Source organism: Tupaia chinensis, unplaced genomic scaffold, assembly GCF_000334495.1.
Source record: "Tupaia chinensis unplaced genomic scaffold, TupChi_1.0 Scaffold000247_1, whole genome shotgun sequence".
NCBI lineage: Eukaryota > Metazoa > Chordata > Mammalia > Scandentia > Tupaiidae > Tupaia > Tupaia belangeri.
Genome location: NW_006159725.1, coordinates 5,008,201 through 5,028,144, shown reverse-complemented (window position 1 = coordinate 5,028,144; position 19,944 = coordinate 5,008,201). Strand labels below are relative to the sequence as shown.

At 49.7% G+C, this 19,944-nt stretch overlaps 1 protein-coding gene across 1 annotated transcript in view; it reads right to left on the bottom strand.

The window, feature by feature from the left end:
- Window positions 1-13,862: 13,862 nt before the first annotated feature.
- The window catches only part of TMPRSS13 (transmembrane serine protease 13), a 34,421-nt gene continuing 28,339 nt past the window's right edge, over window positions 13,863-19,944 (bottom strand). The window contains exons 11-14 of the mRNA XM_006148853.1: window positions 17,482-17,580; window positions 15,924-16,066; window positions 15,660-15,812; window positions 13,863-15,053 (exon numbers count right to left, since the gene is read on the bottom strand). Coding sequence (XP_006148915.1) covers window positions 15,027-15,053; window positions 15,660-15,812; window positions 15,924-16,066; window positions 17,482-17,580 — 422 coding nt within the window. The 3' untranslated portion in view covers window positions 13,863-15,026. The remainder of the gene's footprint in view (window positions 15,054-15,659; window positions 15,813-15,923; window positions 16,067-17,481; window positions 17,581-19,944) is intronic.

Sequence of the window (19,944 nt, the reverse complement as noted above, 5' to 3'; positions counted from 1 at the left end):
GCAGGAATCAGTCCCCTGTGGGTGAGCAGTCTGGTGTCACCCCTCGCTTGACAGGAAGGAGAAAGACGGAGGTAGAAAGCAGGCTTCCGGGCACCTGGCTCGCACAACTCATGCACATCAGACTCATCTGGATCGTGTGGCTGACACAGTATGTGGTATTTCCAAAGATGACCTCAGCTCTATCTCCCTGTCCCTCATACCCTTCCGCAATGAAACTGCCACTCCTCCCACTGAGAAGCGGGGTCTGTTTTCTCTCCCTTTCCATCGGGCTGGCGCCCGGACTTGTCCTGAGCAACACCAAGAGGTAGAACCATGCCCCGTCCTAAGGGCAGCTGGACTTCTGCCTTCGATGCTTGGAAGGCTGCCTCTTGGAAGCCAACTGCCTCAGGACAAGTCAGTCTACCCTGCGGGCGAGGGACCTTATGGAGAGAAGCCTAAAGTCACTGCCGACACTCCCGTCTCAGCCCAGCTCCCACCTGAAGGCAGCCGCTGGAATGACCTTGGCCAGAAACTGCTCCACCGGACCTTGACCAAATTCCCAGTCCCCAGACCATAGCAAGTAAAATGGCAGTTGTCTTCTATGTAAAGCTAGGGACCTTCACAGTAGTGAGTGAATGAAAGCCCATCCGGGCCGCTGAATCATGGTCTCCAGGGACAGGGCCTGGGCATCTGCCTGTTAAGAGTCCCCCTGAGTTCTCCCATGGGCTGCCTCAGGCATGACTCACAGACAGCATGAGAGACCTGAAGTCTTAGACCACACAGTGTGTGTAAGTCGCAGCAGCTTGGGCCAGAGACACACGTGGGAGGAGAGATCAGAAAAACTCTAGTTTTCCCAAAGATCCGGGATGTCTGTGTGCACAGTCCTGAATCAGACACAGGAGCTGGCGTGACCTTGGAGAACACTGAACACGTCGGGGGTCCAAGGCCCTGAGAGTGGAACCGACGTGCTCAGAGTCACACTCACAGCTTATCTGTGCAGTCGGGACCAGAGCAGGTCCTCTGAGCACTGGTCCAGGCCTCCTCCCCCTGTCCATCCAGCTCTCGGGGTGTCTGCATCTTCCCTGCGGAGTGAGAGAACACATTCGCTCCTAACTGCATGAACAACTGTTCAAAATAGCAACAAAGTCATGGACTCCAGCGGGCTGGCGATCCCAGGAAGGGTGCAACTACCGAGGGCATCTAAGAGAATAGGGAGCGGGGCTGATCACCTTCCTGCAAGAGGCGACCTTCGAAGGAGGAGGTCGAGCTGGGCAGAGCAGGAAGGAGATGTGTGGGACTTGCAGACTAATTACTCCGTAGGTTCAAAAAGTCCTGTTGGGATGGAACAGGGCTTTGTAAGTTTCTATCGGGGCTGGTTTGTCTTATCCACTTCTTCTACCAGCAGAGGGGAGGGAGGATGGGGCTGGTGCCTTCATGGGAGACCTTTGGCACTGACCTCCCCATCACATGAGGACCCCCTCCTCTGCTGTGCTTATAAGAAAGCAGACCTGGCTTGGAAGAGACCAGCCCCCAGGCGTTACATCAAGGAGGCCCAGCCGGTCTGGGTTCTGCTGCCTTTCTCTCTTCTCAAAGTCCAGCCCCCTTTTATCACTGGAGGAGGCCTCAGAGACACCACTCAGCTTTTATTTTTAGTTTCCCATTCTCCTCAGAGCGGCTGGTCCTGGGATAAGCTGTTTAAATGCTCCCAGCTGCCCTTGGCTGAGGCCTGAACAAGGGAGAAGGGATTTTGCTTGGCGTAGGAGGGGTCAAGGTCGGGGAGTGGGAGGGACTCTCCTGTGGTCAGAGGGGACAAGTGAACCAGTTTGGTAAATTTATTTCCTTGGCAAATAATTCCCAGTCAACGGAGAGATCGATAAGGCAGCCTGCAGTTTCCATGCCTAAGAACACGGTTCTTTTGGCAGGCAGTGTGAGGGTAGGAGCGTGAGCGGACGCGATCGTTGATCAGAATCCAGGATTTGACGTTTCATTCCTGCAGGTCTTGGACAGTTCCTAAACCTCTCTGAGCACAATTTCCTCATCTATTAAGATGGCATTAAGGAGGGGGCTGGTTGGTGGCACACTCTGGGAGGATGACTCACATGGGAGAGTTCCGAGTTCACATTTGGGGACCTCACTAAGGACTCTTTTTTTTTTTTTTTTAGAATTATTTATTTAATTTTATTTATTCATGCATTTTATTTTTAATTTGACCAGAGAGAGACAGGGGGGGGCAGTGAGAAAGCAAGCTCCCAGGTCCAGGACTTGAACCGTGGCCGGCCACGTCCAGCGCCCTAACCACCACGCCACCTGCTAACCCCACTCCCTGAGGACTCTTGACATGCATGGGCCCATGATCTGGGGCTGGCTGAATCTGGGGGCACGTTGCGGTGTTCAGATATCATTAGGGATGAGAGAGCTTTCTTTCCCTCTCTCCGTCTCCCCCACTCATGGAAGAAATAACTAGCTTTAAAATCCAAAGGAGATGATGGTATTCCTGATATTTATTACCTAGTCCATTGGGTTGTTGTGGAGATTGATTGAGATAACACACGTTAAGACACCAGTGCCCGGCAATGCCAATTGTTCAGTAAAAATTCATTTCTTGACTTTTTTATGCTGACCGAAGCCATGAGCCCTAGTACGTACCTGCCCTGCACCAGGCACCAGAACCTGCATGCCATACACTTTTCTGCACAATGGCCTGAGGGTGAGAGGGTACTTACCCCCATTTGTCCTCTGAAACCCACCCCGTGGCAGACTGTTAGGGTCTAAGGTCTAGTGGATGCAGTGATGAGAGCCAGCGGGGCCTGTGGGGGGTCACGGGAACATGCCCCTGTCCAGGCCTTTCAGGTGCTCCAGAAACTGAGTGTCCCAGAAGGGAGGAAAGAGCCGCTGACCCCAAGCCCGTCTGGGGGATTCTGCAACTCACTCTGCCTCATGGGGCTGGCTCACGGAGTAGAACCAGAGAGCTGAGTGTAATTCTCTGGGTGGGAGAGGCTTCGAGAAAGGCATGCAAACAGCCAGCGCTGAGCCCGGTGCAGTGCTAATCCATCCACGTTTGGCACCTCTTTTAATTCATACCACATATTTGATATAGATCCTGTTATTATCCCCATTTCAGAGACAGGGGGGCTGAGCCTGAAAGAGTGCAAGTGACCTTCCAAAGTCACTCAGTTGGTAAGTGGTAGGGCCAGCACTGGAATCTGGGAAGTGGCACTTGCTTGGGGGTTTGTCTGGCGAAGGCATGACCTGGCTCACGGCTTCCAGGCATTCTAAACTCCTGGCCCCTTCCCTTGGGAAGGTCCCGCAGCACAGGGCTCCCTCTGTACCTAGTCCTGTGACGCAAGGACACCTCCCTCAGCTCCCAATCCCCCACCTGCTCCTTATGGAGCGAGATCCTGCCCCCACCCCTGGCTTCTCCATCTCTCTCCACAAACCTGGGGCCACTAGCAGGTGGTGGGCAGAACTTGTCTCCTCTGTCCCAGCAGTCTGTCTAAAGGAGGTGTTTTCCACTCTGAATCAGCCATTTCTCTCACTCTCCCAGTGTGAACCTCCTGCTTTCTGTTCAGATTAGATTTCTGCCTGTGATAAACGGCAGGTGCCTTGTGGCTTCTCTCCCCAGGGACTGGCTAGGACTAGAGGCCCGGCTGGAGACATATCTGGCTACCATCATGATCATCACAATATCACAAAGTGCCCCAGACCGCCCGCCCTCATCTCAGGAGTGCCGGAGAGGACCAGGTGAAGGGAAACGGAGCACACTTCCTGCCACGAGGATGCCTGCATGCAAACATCCACCTGCAAGTCAAATCGCCCCAAGCCTCGCACACACAGGTGCATTCAGACACGTCCTCTAAGCAGTGCTTCTCAAGCCTGACCCTGCCTCACAATCACCAGGTGGGCTTGTTAAAATACAGACTGCTCGGCCTAGCCCAAGGGCACGCTGATCGTCTGGTCAGGGCACCACACATTGAGAGCTGGTGCAGTAACACACCTACTACCGGCCCTGAGAGTCACACACACACTTAATACGTATACATCTCGGACATACATGAACAGGCACGGGTCCCTGCTCACTGGGACAGCAGCATCTGACTGCACTGTCTCCCTCTCATTCATTGGGTTCAACCTCTCCAGCAGCCTTCATTGGTTCTTTTTTTTTTTTTTTTAGAGGTTTTCGCTATAGGGCGCGTGCGCTCGCCAGACAGACAGAGAGAGACATAGAGATAGAAAACGAGAAATCACCCCCCAGGGGGGATGGTCACGCCGCAATCCCTTCTCCTCCATTCTCCTCTCGGGATCTTGGGCACGCACGCACACGTGCCCGGCGTGAGTTTTAAGCCACCGGGTCCGGGATGCGAACCGCGGTCGACTACGTGGGAATCCAGCGACATAGCCATTACGCTAACTGCTGGTTCCCGATTGGTTCTTCAAGCTGTGTGCCTCCTGCCTCTGGAGAAAAGACATGGGAGAACAGTAAGCCCAGGCAGAAAGGCAGGATGGCCTTTGTGTGAGCAATGGTGGTAGGTTTTCCCAGCAGGATGGTCCCACTGAGGATGAAACAAGAGAGGCAGACTCACTCTCTAGTGGGAACTCAGTCCCTCAGTCCCTCCTACCAGACAGTGACTCCCTCCTCACCTTCAGATCTTAGTTCCAATAGCCCCTCTTCAAAGAAGCCTTCTCTGATTTCTTCTTATGACCTCCAACCACCACCACCACGACCATCACTACCACCACTACACCAGGGAAGATCTTTTTATAGGTGCTCATGTCTCCATGTCATTTTCTTCACGCATGAATGGCAGATTATTTTTTCTTTTCTTTTTGTTTTTGGAGAGGTTTTTGCTATAGGGCATGTGCGCTTGCCAGACAGACAGAGAGAGACAGAGAAACAGAAAGCGAGAAATCACCCCCCAGGGGGGCTGACCATGCCGCAATCCCTTCTCCTTCATTCTCTCTCGAGATCTTGGGCATGCACGCACACACACCTGGCATGAGTTTAAGCCACCGGGTCCAGGACTTGAACCCCAGTAGACTACGTGGGAGTCCAACGACATAGCCATTATACTAACTGCTTGTCCCCATGAATGGCAAATTTTTAAGTTTTATTCCATGTTTAGCTCCATGAAGGCTGGAATCATACTGCTTTTCTCATGATTACATCCCTAGCTCACTGTCTGCCTCATGGTAGATGTTCAAAAATACTTGTTAAATGAATAAAAGAATTCTTGCCCATGTGGGCAGCGCACATAGATATCGTATAAGAACAGATTCCTATGTTCTTTTATGTTGGCTTTCATCATTCTTGGAAGCATGGGATGGGAGATATTACCTGCAGGAGGAGTAGAAGCGAAGTCATGTGGCTGACCATGTGTTGGGGCTGGGTGGTGGCACAGCAGTCATGTAGCTGGACCCCATGGCAAAGGTCCTGGGGTTCATGCCCTGGGACCTCTTTGAGTGAGTCAGGCATGTGCATGTGCCCATGAGCCAAGCTGCCTGAGGCTGAGGGCGGATCATGGTATGACAACCCTATCAAGGGTACTTCTCTCCGCCACTCACTCATAGAAGAAATAAGTAAACTTTTTATTTTTATTTTTATTTTTAAGTTGAGGGTAGGGAGAGGGACAGATGCACAGCAATAAAACATAATGCTCTGCAAGACTGATCCACATGATTCTGTCTGGAGACTGCCCTGACGAGGTCGTGTTTGCACGTGCTCATGACCCAGGACTGGCTGAGGCTGGGGTGGGTCAGGGAACAGGACCCTGACTGGGCTGCATGTACCCTGTTCGCTCACAGAAGAAAGAGATAATTAAACCTTAAAAAGAATTGACCCACTTAAACTGGGTCGTCAGAAAAGTCATGATGCATTTTTGCAGAGAAAAACGTCGAAAAATACGTCAGGACTCTTCCGACGGCTCAGTAGGTGAATGTATAGGTCCATATAATGAAATGCTCTGAAACTGTTAAAAATAATGAGAATACCTAACTTCCCAGGGAAGATATTCACCTCATATTATTAAGAAAAATAAAGATACAGCATAATCTGTGTAATATGACCCCACTGATAGGAAACTGTGGCTGTCTATCTAAAGACATATAGTCTCAGATTTTACCAAAATGCTAACAATATTTACCTCTAGATGATGGGAGTTAATGTGGTTCTTTTTCCCTAACAGTGCCTATTTCATAATGACATTCAGCAATTAAATGAGACAAAGCATGTGGCGATGTGATGAGCTTGAAACGCAGAGCTTGACACAAATGGTGCCTTTTCTGTTAAGTTTATAGTTTTCAGAATTATTTCCACTTGTATGAGAGTTAAATGACAACATTACAAAGACAATTAAACTTAAAAAAAAAATGCCTAGGGGGATCAGCAAGTGGCATGGAGTCCAGATGCTGGACTCCAACATGGTTGACCACAATTTGAGTCTCCGACCTGGCAGTATGAAAATCACGCCAGGTGCAGGTGTGTGCGTGCCCCACATCCCAACGCAAGAACGGAGGAAAAAGGATTACAGTGTGGCCATCTCCCCTGGGAGGTGATTTCTTACTTTCTCTCTCCCTGTCTCTGTCTCTCTCTAGCAAGTGTATGTGTCCAATGGCAAAAAACATTAACATAATAATAATAATAGGACAGAAAGGACGAGAAAGGCAATATTATGATACATTATCCATAGATGTGTGTTCTCTAACCCAACCTCAATCTCTGCTCCTAGAATTGATACTGTCCTCGGTTTTAGTAAGTGCCTTGATCATTCGTTGAATTCAGCTGAATTTGAGCCATCCGTTCATCCAGTTAGGGGGATTATCAGAGAGTAACCAGTCAGTTCCTGATTTCTAGTTGCAACCACAAAGCAGATCCCACCCAGACTCCATGGCTGATACTGAGGGCATTGCCATACTTCCCTGAGCCCAGGGAGAATGATTGAAGCATTTCTAATGAGCACTGGAGCAGTCACCTGGGACGGATCAAGCCCAGGAAGTTAGAAAAATACAAATTCCCAATCACTCTTTCTTTTCCCACCCACGGTGCTCTTCATTAAACTGCAATTAAGTTAACATTTCTCTTCTTCAATGAGACTCAGCTCACAGCAGAGAACTGACTAGATTTAGACCTCTTTGGATAATAGATTTTTTTTTTCACTTTTCCCCCAAGAGTGAGCAGTGAGGGTAAGAAAAAATACATGATTTCAATAGAATTTCCAAGAAGTATCTATTCAAAATCAATACCAGCTGATTTCCCTTTTTTGTCTCCTATGGTTTAACACAGAAGTCTTCAAAGTAGGGTTCAGTGACCTCTAGAGTATGCCTGAGACATTTCCAGGGGTTGATAGGCTCAAAACTATTTTCATAGTTCTATCATGTCATTTGCCTTATTCACTGTGTTGACATTCACACCAGTGGCACAAAAGAATAATGAAACGGCTGGCTCCTTAACACAAATCAAGGCAGTGCCACCAAACTGTATGTGTGGTCATGTGTCCACCCCACATATTTGCCAATTTCACTTACGAATCCTTGATGGGGGCCAGCGGGTGCTATGGTGGTTGGGGCACTGGACTCCCCCATGGCTGACCACCGTTTGAGTGCCAGACCAACTATGCTTGCTTTCTCACTTTCCCTCTCTCTGTCTCTCTCGGGTCAAATTAAAAAGAAAAACAGATAAGTAAAAGTAAATACATAATTGTTTTAAAAAGAAATCTTTGATGAAGCAGTAAAAATTTTCGGTTTTTAAAAATTATTACTATCGATATTTTTAGGGGCCAGCAGATGGAGTGGTGGTTAAGGTGCTGGACTCCCACATGGCTGACTGTGGTTTGAGTTCCAGATCTGGCCACTTGAAACTCACTCCAGGCATGTGTGAGTGCATGCTCAAAATTCCAGGAGAAGATGGGATTGCAGTGTGGCCATTCCCCCCATGGAGTGATTTCTCACTTTTCTGCTCACTGTCTCTGTCTCTTTGATGAGCACACATACCCTACGACAAAAAACTTTTAAAAAAAGTATTACTATTTTTAAATCTCAGCCCTGAACACATATCTTTTTAACGTTCCATGTGACAAAATGGGAAGTTCGCATAAAATATTTTTGCTGCGAACTAAAATATTAAGCTTGTATCACAGAAAAGCGCTTATATTTTTGAGCTGCACACCAAACTAGCTCTTCTTTCACAAAACAGCATTTTTACTTGCGTGAAGATTGACAGAAAGATTATGATTATTCAGACTTGATACTTGGCAATTGTTTTCTCAGTGATGAATGAAATGGGCCTGTCACCTTAAGGAAAACAACCTACGATATTGTCGCTAATGATAGAATTTAAGTTTTTAATTGAAAATTAGAATTTTAGAGAATCTGCATCCTTCACCATGAGCTTGACAACTTCCTAACCTTTAAAGAATTTTCTGATTATGTGGACAGCAGGTGACATGATGGTTAAGAGCACTGGACTACCACATAGTTGACTGCAGTTCCAGTTCTGGACCTGGCAGCTTGCTTTCTCTCTCTCTCTCTCTCTCTGTCCCTCTCTGTTCAAATTAAAATAAATAAGTAAAATAAAGTTAATAAAAATAATTTTAAAAAGACTTTTCTGATGAGATCAGTGCTGATATTAACATATGTAATTTTTTATATTGTATAATGAAATGTATAACATTTGGAAGATGTTTATAACTCAGACAACAAGTATTTTCCAATTACCAATTATCGATGCTACCAATTAGGCATGGTCAAAAAACAGAGTACAATATAGACTAAGAGATTTTAATCCAATACCAGAAGTCCATTGATACAGTGTCAGATTCTACATCGTAATTAACTTTTAAGAAACTACTTGTCAGGTTTGAGTATAGTATCAAAAATTGTCACAACTATTTGAAAAGACTCTTATAATAAGATACTCTTCCATTTTCTAAATCCATATCTGTATGAAATTAGATTTTCTTCATTGCAGTTCAACCAAAACAACATATCACCACAGACTGAATACAAATGCAAGTAGGAGAATCTAGTTTCTTTTATTAACCTAGATTCTAAAGAGATTTGTGAAAATTTAAAACAGTATTACTCTTTTCCTTAGTTCTTTGCTTTGAAAAACATAGTTATTTTAATAAAAATGATACATTAACATGTAGATACTTACGTATAAATCTAACAAAAGAGGTACAAGATTTGTCTGCTGAAAACTACAGAACCTAGATGAAAAAGATCAAAGATTTAAATAAATGGAGTGACGTACCATGTTCATGGATTGGAAGACTCAATATAACATGTTAACTCTCTCTAAGCTAATCTGTTGATTTAACACAATCCCAAACAAAATTGCAAAAGGATTATTTACAAATATAGACAAGCTGATTCCAAAACTTATATGGAAATGTAAATGAACTAGGATATCCAAAACAACTTTGGACAAGAATAAACATGGAGAACTCACCCTACCCAATTTTAAGTCATACTATAAAGTTGTTATAATTAAGACAGAATGGTGTTAGTGAAAATATTGACATGTAGATTAATGAAACAGAATAGACTGCCTAGAAACATACCCACGCAAATATATTCAATTGATTTTTGACAAAATGCAAAGAAATTGGATGGGGAAACTACAGTCTTTTCTTTCTTTTTAATTAGTTTTTTTTAGGGTGTACTCAACACACAAAGGCTGCAGAGAGTTCCGATAAGATGAATACTAAAACATGTCTACCAGGTATAGCCACATGAGAGCTCATGTGATGGGGCAGGAGCCAGATGGCTATAGATTCAAGAGTCCATGGGGGATGTAGATGTGTGGTCCTCACAATCCTGAAACACCTGATTGCATCAGCTGAGCAGTCAAAGTCTACCAGACAGGACACTAACTTCTCCTGAAGAAGCATTCTTACAGGGACAGGCAGTCACCCTGTCCCCATCAACAGGAGAAAGCAGGAGGAGCTCAGCTCCGCTCAGTGGCAGTCCAAAATTTAGAAACTCCACCAACCAAGAACGTCCATCTTCCCCAGGGAATAGTATCACCTCCACGGAAAATCAGTCCATTGCCAAAAGACTAAAGTTTATACAGACAAACATATGCAGATGTATCCAAACTCCCCTCTCCTACCCTTTAGTGAAGAGTTCTAGCAGAGAAGGATCTGGCCCTTTTGCTTCAAATTCAACATTCGATGAGAAATAGCAATATGCCAGTCACTTTGCCCTGCATGTTCACATGGATCATCCCCTTTAAGTTCACAACGAATGTGGAATAGATACACTCATTTTACATATAAGGAAACAGAGGTTGGCTTGCCCAAAATCACATAGCTAATTAAGTGAGAGAGCTGGAATTTGTATCTCTAGGTAGTTTGAGTCCAATTCCAGAGGTCTCTCCACTACAACATAGTATAATTGAGGGGAATTATTCAAAGTAGATCTCTGTCTCCTTTCTTGTATGAAAACTGAAGAACCTCTCCTGAGTCTCAGGGCTTGGACAGAGACAGCATCCACTTATGTGTGCATCCCATGTCTTGCTGGAAGTAGCTGGGCTGTAGTGGCCCAAAGACCAGGTTAAGCCATCACTTTTCTCAGAAGGCTCCTTCCTGGATGGTCCAGGGCTACTCATCTATAGAGCATGGTCCTCCCTGTTCTCTGGGAAGACCCAGTGTAAAACTAGTATGGACTGGGCAGCTTGTTTTCCACAGTAGGTATGGGAAGCTTGGGCCAGTGTAGAGTAGGGAATGAATGGTATGTGCCTGCCTCCCAGAGCCACCCACTTAACATCCAGAAGATTTGGTGGTATCCTGGGTGACTGCTGATCATGGCTGGGGGGAGGGGATCCCCAAATCATCCACTTAGAACAGGAATTGGGGAGACAACGGGGCAATGGGAGACGTTCTGCCTGCTCATTATGCACGTGTCCATGGTTCCGGAAACTGCATGGGCTAAGCCTTTGGTCATGTGATGCTCTGAGGGGTGTGCCCTGCCGTCTCCGAGGAGCTGTCTTACCCTGCCCTTCCTGGAGAGATACACAGAGCCGGATGGCAGACCCTACAAGGTCATGGCTAGGAGAACTCCACCTTTCTTTCGAAGGCAGTACTGCGTAGAGGGCAGGAAAGGAGCTGTTAAAATCGGACAGCCTGGCTTCAAAGTCCAACCTTGCCACTTAGTCGTTGTGTAGTTTGGGGAGGCTTTTTTTTCCCCCTCTGGGCTTTTGTTTCCTCATCTGTAAGTACAGATAATAACAGTGCCTGCTTTGTGGGACCATCATGCATACAGGAGATAATACGAACCAGGGGTGTAGCGTGGTGCCTGGCACAGAGCCTGCCCCAGCCAGTTCCCACTGTTAGCGTGATCCTCGTCGTTGGCAGTAGGAGGAGCCCTCCAAGCTCATTTCCAATGTCCTTCCATGTGCTTCAGGACATCGCTGGGCAATTATGGAAAACAATGGCCCCTAGGAATCTAACCAAATCCCAAAGGCAGCTGGATCACCAGCAAGGCGGGCTTTCGGTGACTCATTCTCCCCCCGGCTCCCCCAACACACTCACTTGGCTGTCCTCACCCTCCCCAGGGTAATTCCACGGGAAACTTAATAGTCAATAGAATTGACAAAACAAGGGAGTTTGGCTGGTACTTGGAGATGCCTGGGACCCAGGGACATAAGACAGTGTCACTGCAACCATGTCCCCTTTCCCCAAACACACACACACACACACACACACACACACACACACACACACTTTTCTCCCTGGAGATCCTGGATCAGTTTGAGAAGCCTCGTGATTTTTGCAGCCTCTGTAGATGTCCTGAGCCAAGGAATATATATTTCTTTTTCTCTCCAGACTCTGCTTTCCCTCTACCTTAATTCCCTACCCCTCCCTCTCCATCCCAGCCTATTGATTTAAGTCCTAGGAAGCCTGAGAGAGCAGGGAAAGGGCCTGGCTTCTAAGGAAAAAGGAACAGAAATGGCCTACGCCCTAACTCTGCCATCAGCCTGGCTTCCAAGGATATTGCCAACTTCCTCCAGTACGCAGATGGTTGGGACCTCCAGCATGAGTGCATCGACTCAATCTCTGCAGGACAACTGGCCAACGACTGCATTTTCCAGTTTCACTGCATCAAAGTGGGGCCACATGACGTGCTTGTTCCTATAAAAGGTGAGTGGAAGCAGTACATATCGCTTCCGGGTTAGAAGATTTCAGAAGAACAGAGGCTTCTTCATGTTTTCTTTCTGGCTGGAAGCAGATGACGTAGGGATGGCAAAGCCACAAGACAGAAAGATATGAGCCCCTGAAAATTCACGTGGAAGCAAGTCTCCCACTAATCAGAACACGCTCACTGAACCCAGAGGCGAATGAGAAGTGGACACCGGTTGCGTTAAGCCATTGAAACGCTGGGAGATGGTGGGGTTTTCTACCGTGGGTAAGCATTACCCCAACTACGAATTCAGTGAGCTTGGTTCCTGCCACCTCCTTTATACCTCCTCGTGCAGATGAAGCCAGGAAAGAATCGAAGGAAAGATTCTCCCTGCCATTGATTGTGAGAGAGCAAAGGTGTCCGAAGTCCAGACGCAAGTGGCAGACCGGACACTTCTGTGGCTGTGGCTGGAGGCTGACGCTGAGGGTCTAGAGGTTTGCAGTGGGATCACAGTGGCAGAGGCTGCTACATTAAATAGAAGAAAAGTAACTGCAGAGCAAGAAGGGGTGGGTCTTTCCGAAGAGGCCATTGAGATCACCCAATCAATTCCCCTGGAAAGAGCTGAGTAAGCAGCGGAGCTTCCTTATAAACATGCCTCTCGCTGAGCTAGCAAAGGCAGAGGTAGAGAAAGAGGAAAGAAGAAAAAAGGACAGGCCCTGAGTGCTGCTCCCCTGCCCCCACCTGGGTTATGAAGACTCAACTTATTCTTAAAACTCATTGCAAACCTCGCCTCCTAGGTGAAGCCTTCCCTGATTTCCCTGGGTGTGGCTGGTGGCTTCTTTGTGTTTCAGCTCACAGTCTCCATCACACTGGGTTCTGACCCAGTTTCTGGAGGACACTGTCACACACTTCGTTCCCCTGGCCCAGCACGAATGACTGGCACAGAGTCGGCACTGGTAGGTGAATGGAAAAGTAAATAAATGCGTGATTGCGTGAACTGAGCCCAAAGAGGAGGACCCACAACTGAGGCTAGCTGGGCACCTGGACTTGCAGTCTCCATTTTCTATCTAGGGCACCAGTAAAGCATGCAAAGACAAGGCCAGCCAGTGATGAAGTGGTTAAGGAGGCTGAACCCCACAGAGTCGATCACATGGTTCAAGTCCCAGACCCAGCGGCTTGTATAACATGCCAGGTGCATGCATATGCATGCTCGAAATCCCAAGGAGAAGGGATTGTGGCGTGGTCATCTCCCCCGGGGGATGATTTCTCCCTTTTTCTCTCTCTCTGCCAAGCACACATGCCCTATAAAAAAATTTAAAAACAAAAGAAAAAGAGAAAAAAAACATATATGCAAAGACAAATTCTCAGGTCACACAACTTTTATTGTTGAGACCACAGCCAGGGTCTGCTATGGATCCAAATGGTGTCCCCTCCCCAGCTGCGACAACATCCCCACGGACCCACAGCCGTCAGACCCTGTCCAGCCCCTCTGTTGAACCCTGGCTGCTCTTCAAAGCCGTCTATGCCCCGAGCAGCCGTCCGCTGGAGCAGCAGAGCTGGGCTAATCTGCTCAGACCCTGACCCTGAGGATCATAGCACCATGAGGGGACCAGGCATGCCCGAGGAAGGTGACGAGAGTGCAACTGGGAGAGGAACAGAGAGATGCCCCAGAGCAAAGAGAGGGGCAGGACCCCAGGCTCCGGCTGGTGAGGAAACCAGCCTCACCAACAGCTTGCAGGAGCAGAGCTTAACTGTTTTTTTCAGCTTGCAGGGCCTGGGGACAGGGGTCGCTTTCTCTCCATGGCAGTTTCCACACCACTGCCTGTGTCTGGGACAGCCGAGAAACTGAAAGGCGGGGAAAACTAAGAACCCTCAAGTCCCGGACAGCCCCTGGGACTGAGGAGCGCCATCCACCAGGACCCCCACCCCCAGGGCTCCCAGGGGTCTAGACAGGGACAGCATCCGTCTTTTCCTGCCCTGGCTGGATGCAGGATCAGCTGATGATCTCTTCGTGTGGATTTGCCTGCAGCCCAATGAGGATTTGTTTCCCTGAGTATCTCAAAGGGACTCCAGACACCGTGCCTCTCACGGGATGGCCTCGCTCAGGAACATGTCCAGTCCCTTCATCCAGTCCCTTGAAGCCAGGCCCATTCCGTAGGACCCTAAAATGGTCCAGTTCCTTTGAGTCTTCTTCTAAGGGGATTGACTGAGTGCTCTCGAGGCTCCTGGAGTTTTGGAGAATCTTTAAAAATACATGTTTCCATTTCTTGAATATAAAAATAAAATTAAAATCCACCCCAACTTTTGCCATAGGGCGGGCGCCACCACGCCCCGATCCACCCCAACTTTTGATTGAACACACGCAGTGAGCTCTGTTCACGGCCAACATCCGCGACACAGACGGTGGGCTGAGTGAGGGTGTGACGCTCAGCAAGTGGGAACAGCTTGTGCTAAGGACAGTCCGGCACAGGGAAGCTGGCGTGCCAACAGGCCTGATACCCAGCAACAGCACCTCCTGCTCTGCTCACTCCGGCTGGCCTCCAAGCCAAGGTCAGAGGAGCAAGACTTCCTGGTATCACCTCCCAGGCCCTGCCCAGGGCTCTGCCTGGGCTCTGCTTCCTCCATTCATCTAAGGGTCCCCATGTGGGGACGCCCACGGTCCCCAAGCTCATCTCCAGATGATTTCCAGTCCAGGGTTTCCAGGAAAGATGGCGGCTCTCCTGCTGTCTGAAGAACTTGGGAGAGCAGCAACACACTCACTCGCTCACACACACTCACTTGCACACACTCTCACACTCACAGAGGCAGCAGACAGTGGAGGTGGGAGTAGTGAAGGTGCCCGGTGGCCGGTAGCTGGAAGGTATGACAGATGGTCCGGCCATGCCGGTCGGCCTTGCAGCGACCTGGGCTGTGAGGTGGGGCAGGACAGCTGGCTAGGATTTCCGGAAGCGCACCTCACTCTGAGAAGAGAGTGGAGAAAGGGTGAGGGTGGGGAACACAGAAGCCCAAGGTGGGGTCCAGAGCCTACAATTCAGCCCAGCACTGCCTGTCGAAGAGGGGCAGCAAGGGAAGAAGCTGGAGGAACCCCGAGGCCTGCGGCACTGGACTTCAGAGCAGCCTCCCATCCTCAGCCGGGCCGACTTGCTTGGCTGCTGGAGGGCCGGCCTAGCCCACACTGCCTGACAGCTCTACAGCCCGGCCATGGGAAGGCTGGCCTGAGCTGGGTCAGCGGAGTCGGGGTGAATCCTGATTCCTAAAGCCCAACTTCCTGCCACACCCCACCTCAGAGGCCCAAGTGACTCCTAGCTTGGCCACTGGGGGGGACAGGAGAGGGGGGCTGGGCTGCCACCAAGCCCAGGCCCACCCTTTGGCAGCTCTCTGAGGACTGTTCTGAGGGACAGGAAGAAGGGAAAGACATGCCAGCAGCTGGGTTGGCCTGGGTCTCGCTTAGACCCCATCCTGAACACCGCCAAGTGCAAACGGCTGTGGGGTCTCTGCTTGGACTGTCTCCCAGCCTCCACCTCTGGGGGCCCACCTGCTGGCACAGGGTCGGGGCAGGCCCTCACCTCCATCTTGCTGTAAATCCAGGGGAGGACCTCAGTCACTTTGGTGTACACGCCGGGCTTGTTTCTCTGGCCACAGCCCGTGCCCCAGCTGGTGACGCCTGTCAGGTACCAGCGGTTGTTCTGCTCACAAACAAGAGGCCCCCCACTGTCTCCCTGTGGAGGGGGCGAACACGTCAGCAGGCAGGCGAGGTGGGCCTTCCCTCCCACATGGACCCCAATACCCAGGCTTCCCTCAGCCCCGGCTCCTGGACCCACGAGCAGCACCTGGCAGGAGTCTCTGCCCCCACGCAGGTCGCCCGCACACATCATCCGCGGGGTGAGGTAGCTGTCGTACACCAGGTAGCCGTTGCACTTCTGGAAGTCGATCAGGCTGACCTGCACCTCCCGCAGGAAGGGGGATGTCTTCTCTTCAGTGAAGTGGAGCAGAGAGGAGAGAGGACGGGGGCCAGTGAGGCTTCAGCTAGCTCCAGGGCCTTCCGGCCACACAGCCCAGGACCCAGACCCACAGCTTCTCGGAGTGGAGGGTGCCATGCCCATGCTGGGTGCCACCCTAAGGAGGTCCCTGGTGGCTGGACACCCAGGACACATGATCACACACCTCCTCATACCAGACACAACTCACCACACACAGAACAGAGACATACACGCGCTCAGACAAAACTCCCGCCTGTCAGGGCTGCCGTGCACAGTACGTGTCTACATTCAAAGCACCATCAGAGGCCCAGCTGTGGTGACACAGGTGGCCGGGCTCCACTCTGCAGTGCTGGAGCCACACGGAGAACCAAGGGTTCAGATCCCGGGTTGACCTGAAACACGCCAGGCATGTGCGTGTGCACCTGCCTGTGATCCTAGCTGGTCGGAAGGTGGGGGGCGGGAATTGTAGCATGACAAGATCTTGTCGAGGGCACATTTCTCTCTCTTTTGCTTTCTCTCTCATGAAAGAGATAAAATAAATTAAATTAAAAAAGATACGTCACTTTGTTTTTGGAATTGTGGGCCCTAAAGAGGGCAGGCCTTACTTATCCATCCACAGGTGGGAAACTCAAGGGCTGAAGAACTGACTGGCCTACGGCCATGGAGCTGCGCAGGCAGGTTAGATTAGGAGAAGGCTGCACCCAGGCCCTCACCGCTCCACCACACGGAGCCAGGGACAACGGCCTTGGGAACTGGCCTGAGCCTAACAGCCAGGCCCGTTAGGCCACAGACTCTGCCTGCTGGAAGTAGTAAGCAGAACTGACACCACACAAGGCCCTCAGCAGTCAGGGTGAAGCCAGCAAGCCTGACACCAGCCTGTTTAAGGCCAGACAGAAATATCAGACGCCCCCTCCTGGCCGAGATGCGTGGTGCAGCTGCCTTGCCAATTCACAGCTCTATACTTCCCTCCTAGAAAAGATAGGAAGGTTCTCAGGTGTGCAACAGCCGTGTAATCCAGGGGAAAGTCCTCCCGTTCTGAACTCTCTCCATGTGTCTCGACTCTATGACAAGCCCTTTCGGAGACCCTCTTACTGAGATGCGCCCCAGTTCACAGCACATGTGTTCCCTGCTACAATGAGCAGCAGACCCAGCCTGTTTAACCACAGGGGTCTTCTTGGTGCTCTCGGTTGGAGGGGCTTGTCACACAACTGTGCTGATGAAGCCACAGGTGCCTATACACACGCTCACATCAGGACCATGAGTCTATACACCTGAACTCTCACCTGGAGAGGTCCTCATCCGTACACCCTGGCACACACACACACACACACACACACACACACACAGACACACATACACACACATGCATGCACACACACACGCACAGCCTGGCATCTCTGCTTCTCACCATCTGTCTCCTTGGTCTTGCCAAAGCCTGTGATCCAGCAGGTCTCGTTGAGGCTGAAGGTCTGTCCGTGCATGGGGAGGCAGACTGGGTGGATGTGAGCTGCAACAAATCTCAAGGCATCAGTGAAGGAACAAGGCTGGTGGACCCTGCAGACTAGTGGTCACGGGAGCCAGATTCCACATGGTTGACTACGGTTCAACTCTGAATCCAGGATGCTCGAAAAACATGCAAGTTGCATGTGTGTGCACGCTCGAAATTCCGTGAGGATGGTGACATGGAGAAGAAGGGATGGTGGCAGCAGCATGTCCCATTGAGGAGGGCTTTTTTCTCTCCCTTTCTCTCTGTCTCTCTCTGGTGAGCATACATGCCCTCTGGCAATTAAAAAAAGTAGCAGGGGGACCAGCAGATGGCATAATGTTTACATCACTAGACTCCCACATAGTTGACTACAGTTCGAGTCCCGGACTTGGTGGCTTAAAACTCACACCAGATGTGTGTACATGCATGACCAAAATCTCAAGAGGAGAATGGAGGAGAAGGGATTGCAGCATGGCCATCCCCGGCGGGGGGTGGGGGAGGAGGATTTCTTGCATCCTGTCTCTGACTCTATGGCAAGTGCACATGCTCTCTAGCAAAAATCTCTCTCAAAAAAAAAAAAAAAAATAGCAAGGCTGGAGGTTTTGGTAGGGAGTAGGAGTGGAGGGGACAGAGTACCAGTGTTCTAGGAGCCCTGTCCTTGGCCCCCAAGTGAATCCACCAGGACCTTGAACTGACCATGAAGAAACACAAACACTTTATCTAACCCACCAGCTTTGGGGCACTTCAGAGTCCTCAAAGCCATTCTGGTTCCAGTGGTTGCCACGTGGGCAGGTGATAGCCTCGGAAGGTCCCTGTGCCACACTGGCACTGCATGCCGAGCCTCCTCCATGCCTTCCCATCAGGACAAGGAGCAGCAGCAGCTAAGGCCCAGATGTTACAGCTACAGCATCACAGGGGCATGTCCAGCCTGGTCGGGGTTGGCACTAATTGGTTGGCCAGGGCCCATGGCTTTCCTTCCAAATGTTCACCCGGCACAGGGTGGGAAACCTCTCTAAGCAGGGAGAGCACAACCCTAGAGACGCAGACCACAAAACCATTGCTCCCTGTTCCCACTCTCAGAACTATCTAGAAGGTGCAGTTGTGTTTCATGCCTCTCCCTTACGGCTGGTGTCCCAAGACGGACTAGGATACTGGCCGCTAAACTCCAGTTTACAAGAGGAAAATATTAGCTGAAAACGTTTACAGTGTTCCCAATCATGTGTTATGTTCATGAAGCGTCCTGCACCTGGAACAATGCCTGGGACATAGTAAGTGCTCCGTAAAAATTTAAAGGGGCAGGGGGAGAAGGAGGAACAAATGTTAAATTCTTCTCCCATAAATTGGGCTTTGAATGTTGGTCTCCACCACATTTGTCTACTACGGAATAAACAAGTGAAAATAAATGAAAGAATAGCACTTGTTATTAAAAAAAAAAAGAAGCAAGGCAATATTTCTTTTGTATGCCCATTTTTGGAAAGTTAAAGTCTTTAAAACATGTGACGCTGTTATATGCTCCATTGTTGTGTATTCCTTTTTTTTTTTTTAGGAGGGGCAGTAAAATTTATCAGTGAATTTTCACAAGTTTTCTCAGAAAGTACTGTGACTTCAAGGTGCTTGGCCTACCAACTAAGTACAAGAAAATGTGCCCTGATTTCAGAACCAGAAACCAGTGCGCAGGGACTGACCACAGGACTGCCTGAATCTGACCTGTGCTTCTCAGGTTCGCTTCCGGCCCAAGGGCCTATCAGAACCTAGAGAAAGACGTGCAATATTGTAATAGCTTTCAGTTTAGAGATTATTTTATTTGTTTTGGAATTTTAAATAATATTAAGAAAGATGGGGGTAAGTGGCAGAGAATATCTGGATGTCTCACCAAACATCTGGGGCTTTACAGAGCTGCTAGGATCTGCTGTGGCATGGGTGAGTGGCAGGGCAGGGGCCCACGCCGCCCCCAGGCTCCCCAGTGTGGAAGGCCAGGTAGAGTTGGTAGGACTGACTCCTGGGTGGGCGTGGCTCTGGTGGGCGTGGCTCTGGCCCAGCCCTCTCTGCACAGCAGAGCTCCGCTCGGGATCCGCCCCCTCACACCACTTTGATGAGCTCAGCGCTCTGATTCCGCAAACACCACCTCCGTGATTAGTGTACCAGGAAACCAGCTCACAGGCTTAGAGCTCCAGAATGTCTGGACTAACCAGAGGCTTCCAAGGCTTCTGGAAATCCCGGTCCTCCAAAGGAGGTGCTCTCTGACTGCATGACTTGGCTGGAGGGAGTAGGTCCTGGCCCCATCCCGAGCCCATCTGCTGCATTTAACGAATCCTTTCCGGCCCATCTTTGCGCTCCTTTCTCAGGGAAGCCTCCAATGACTAGGTCCCTTCATCTCTGCCGCTG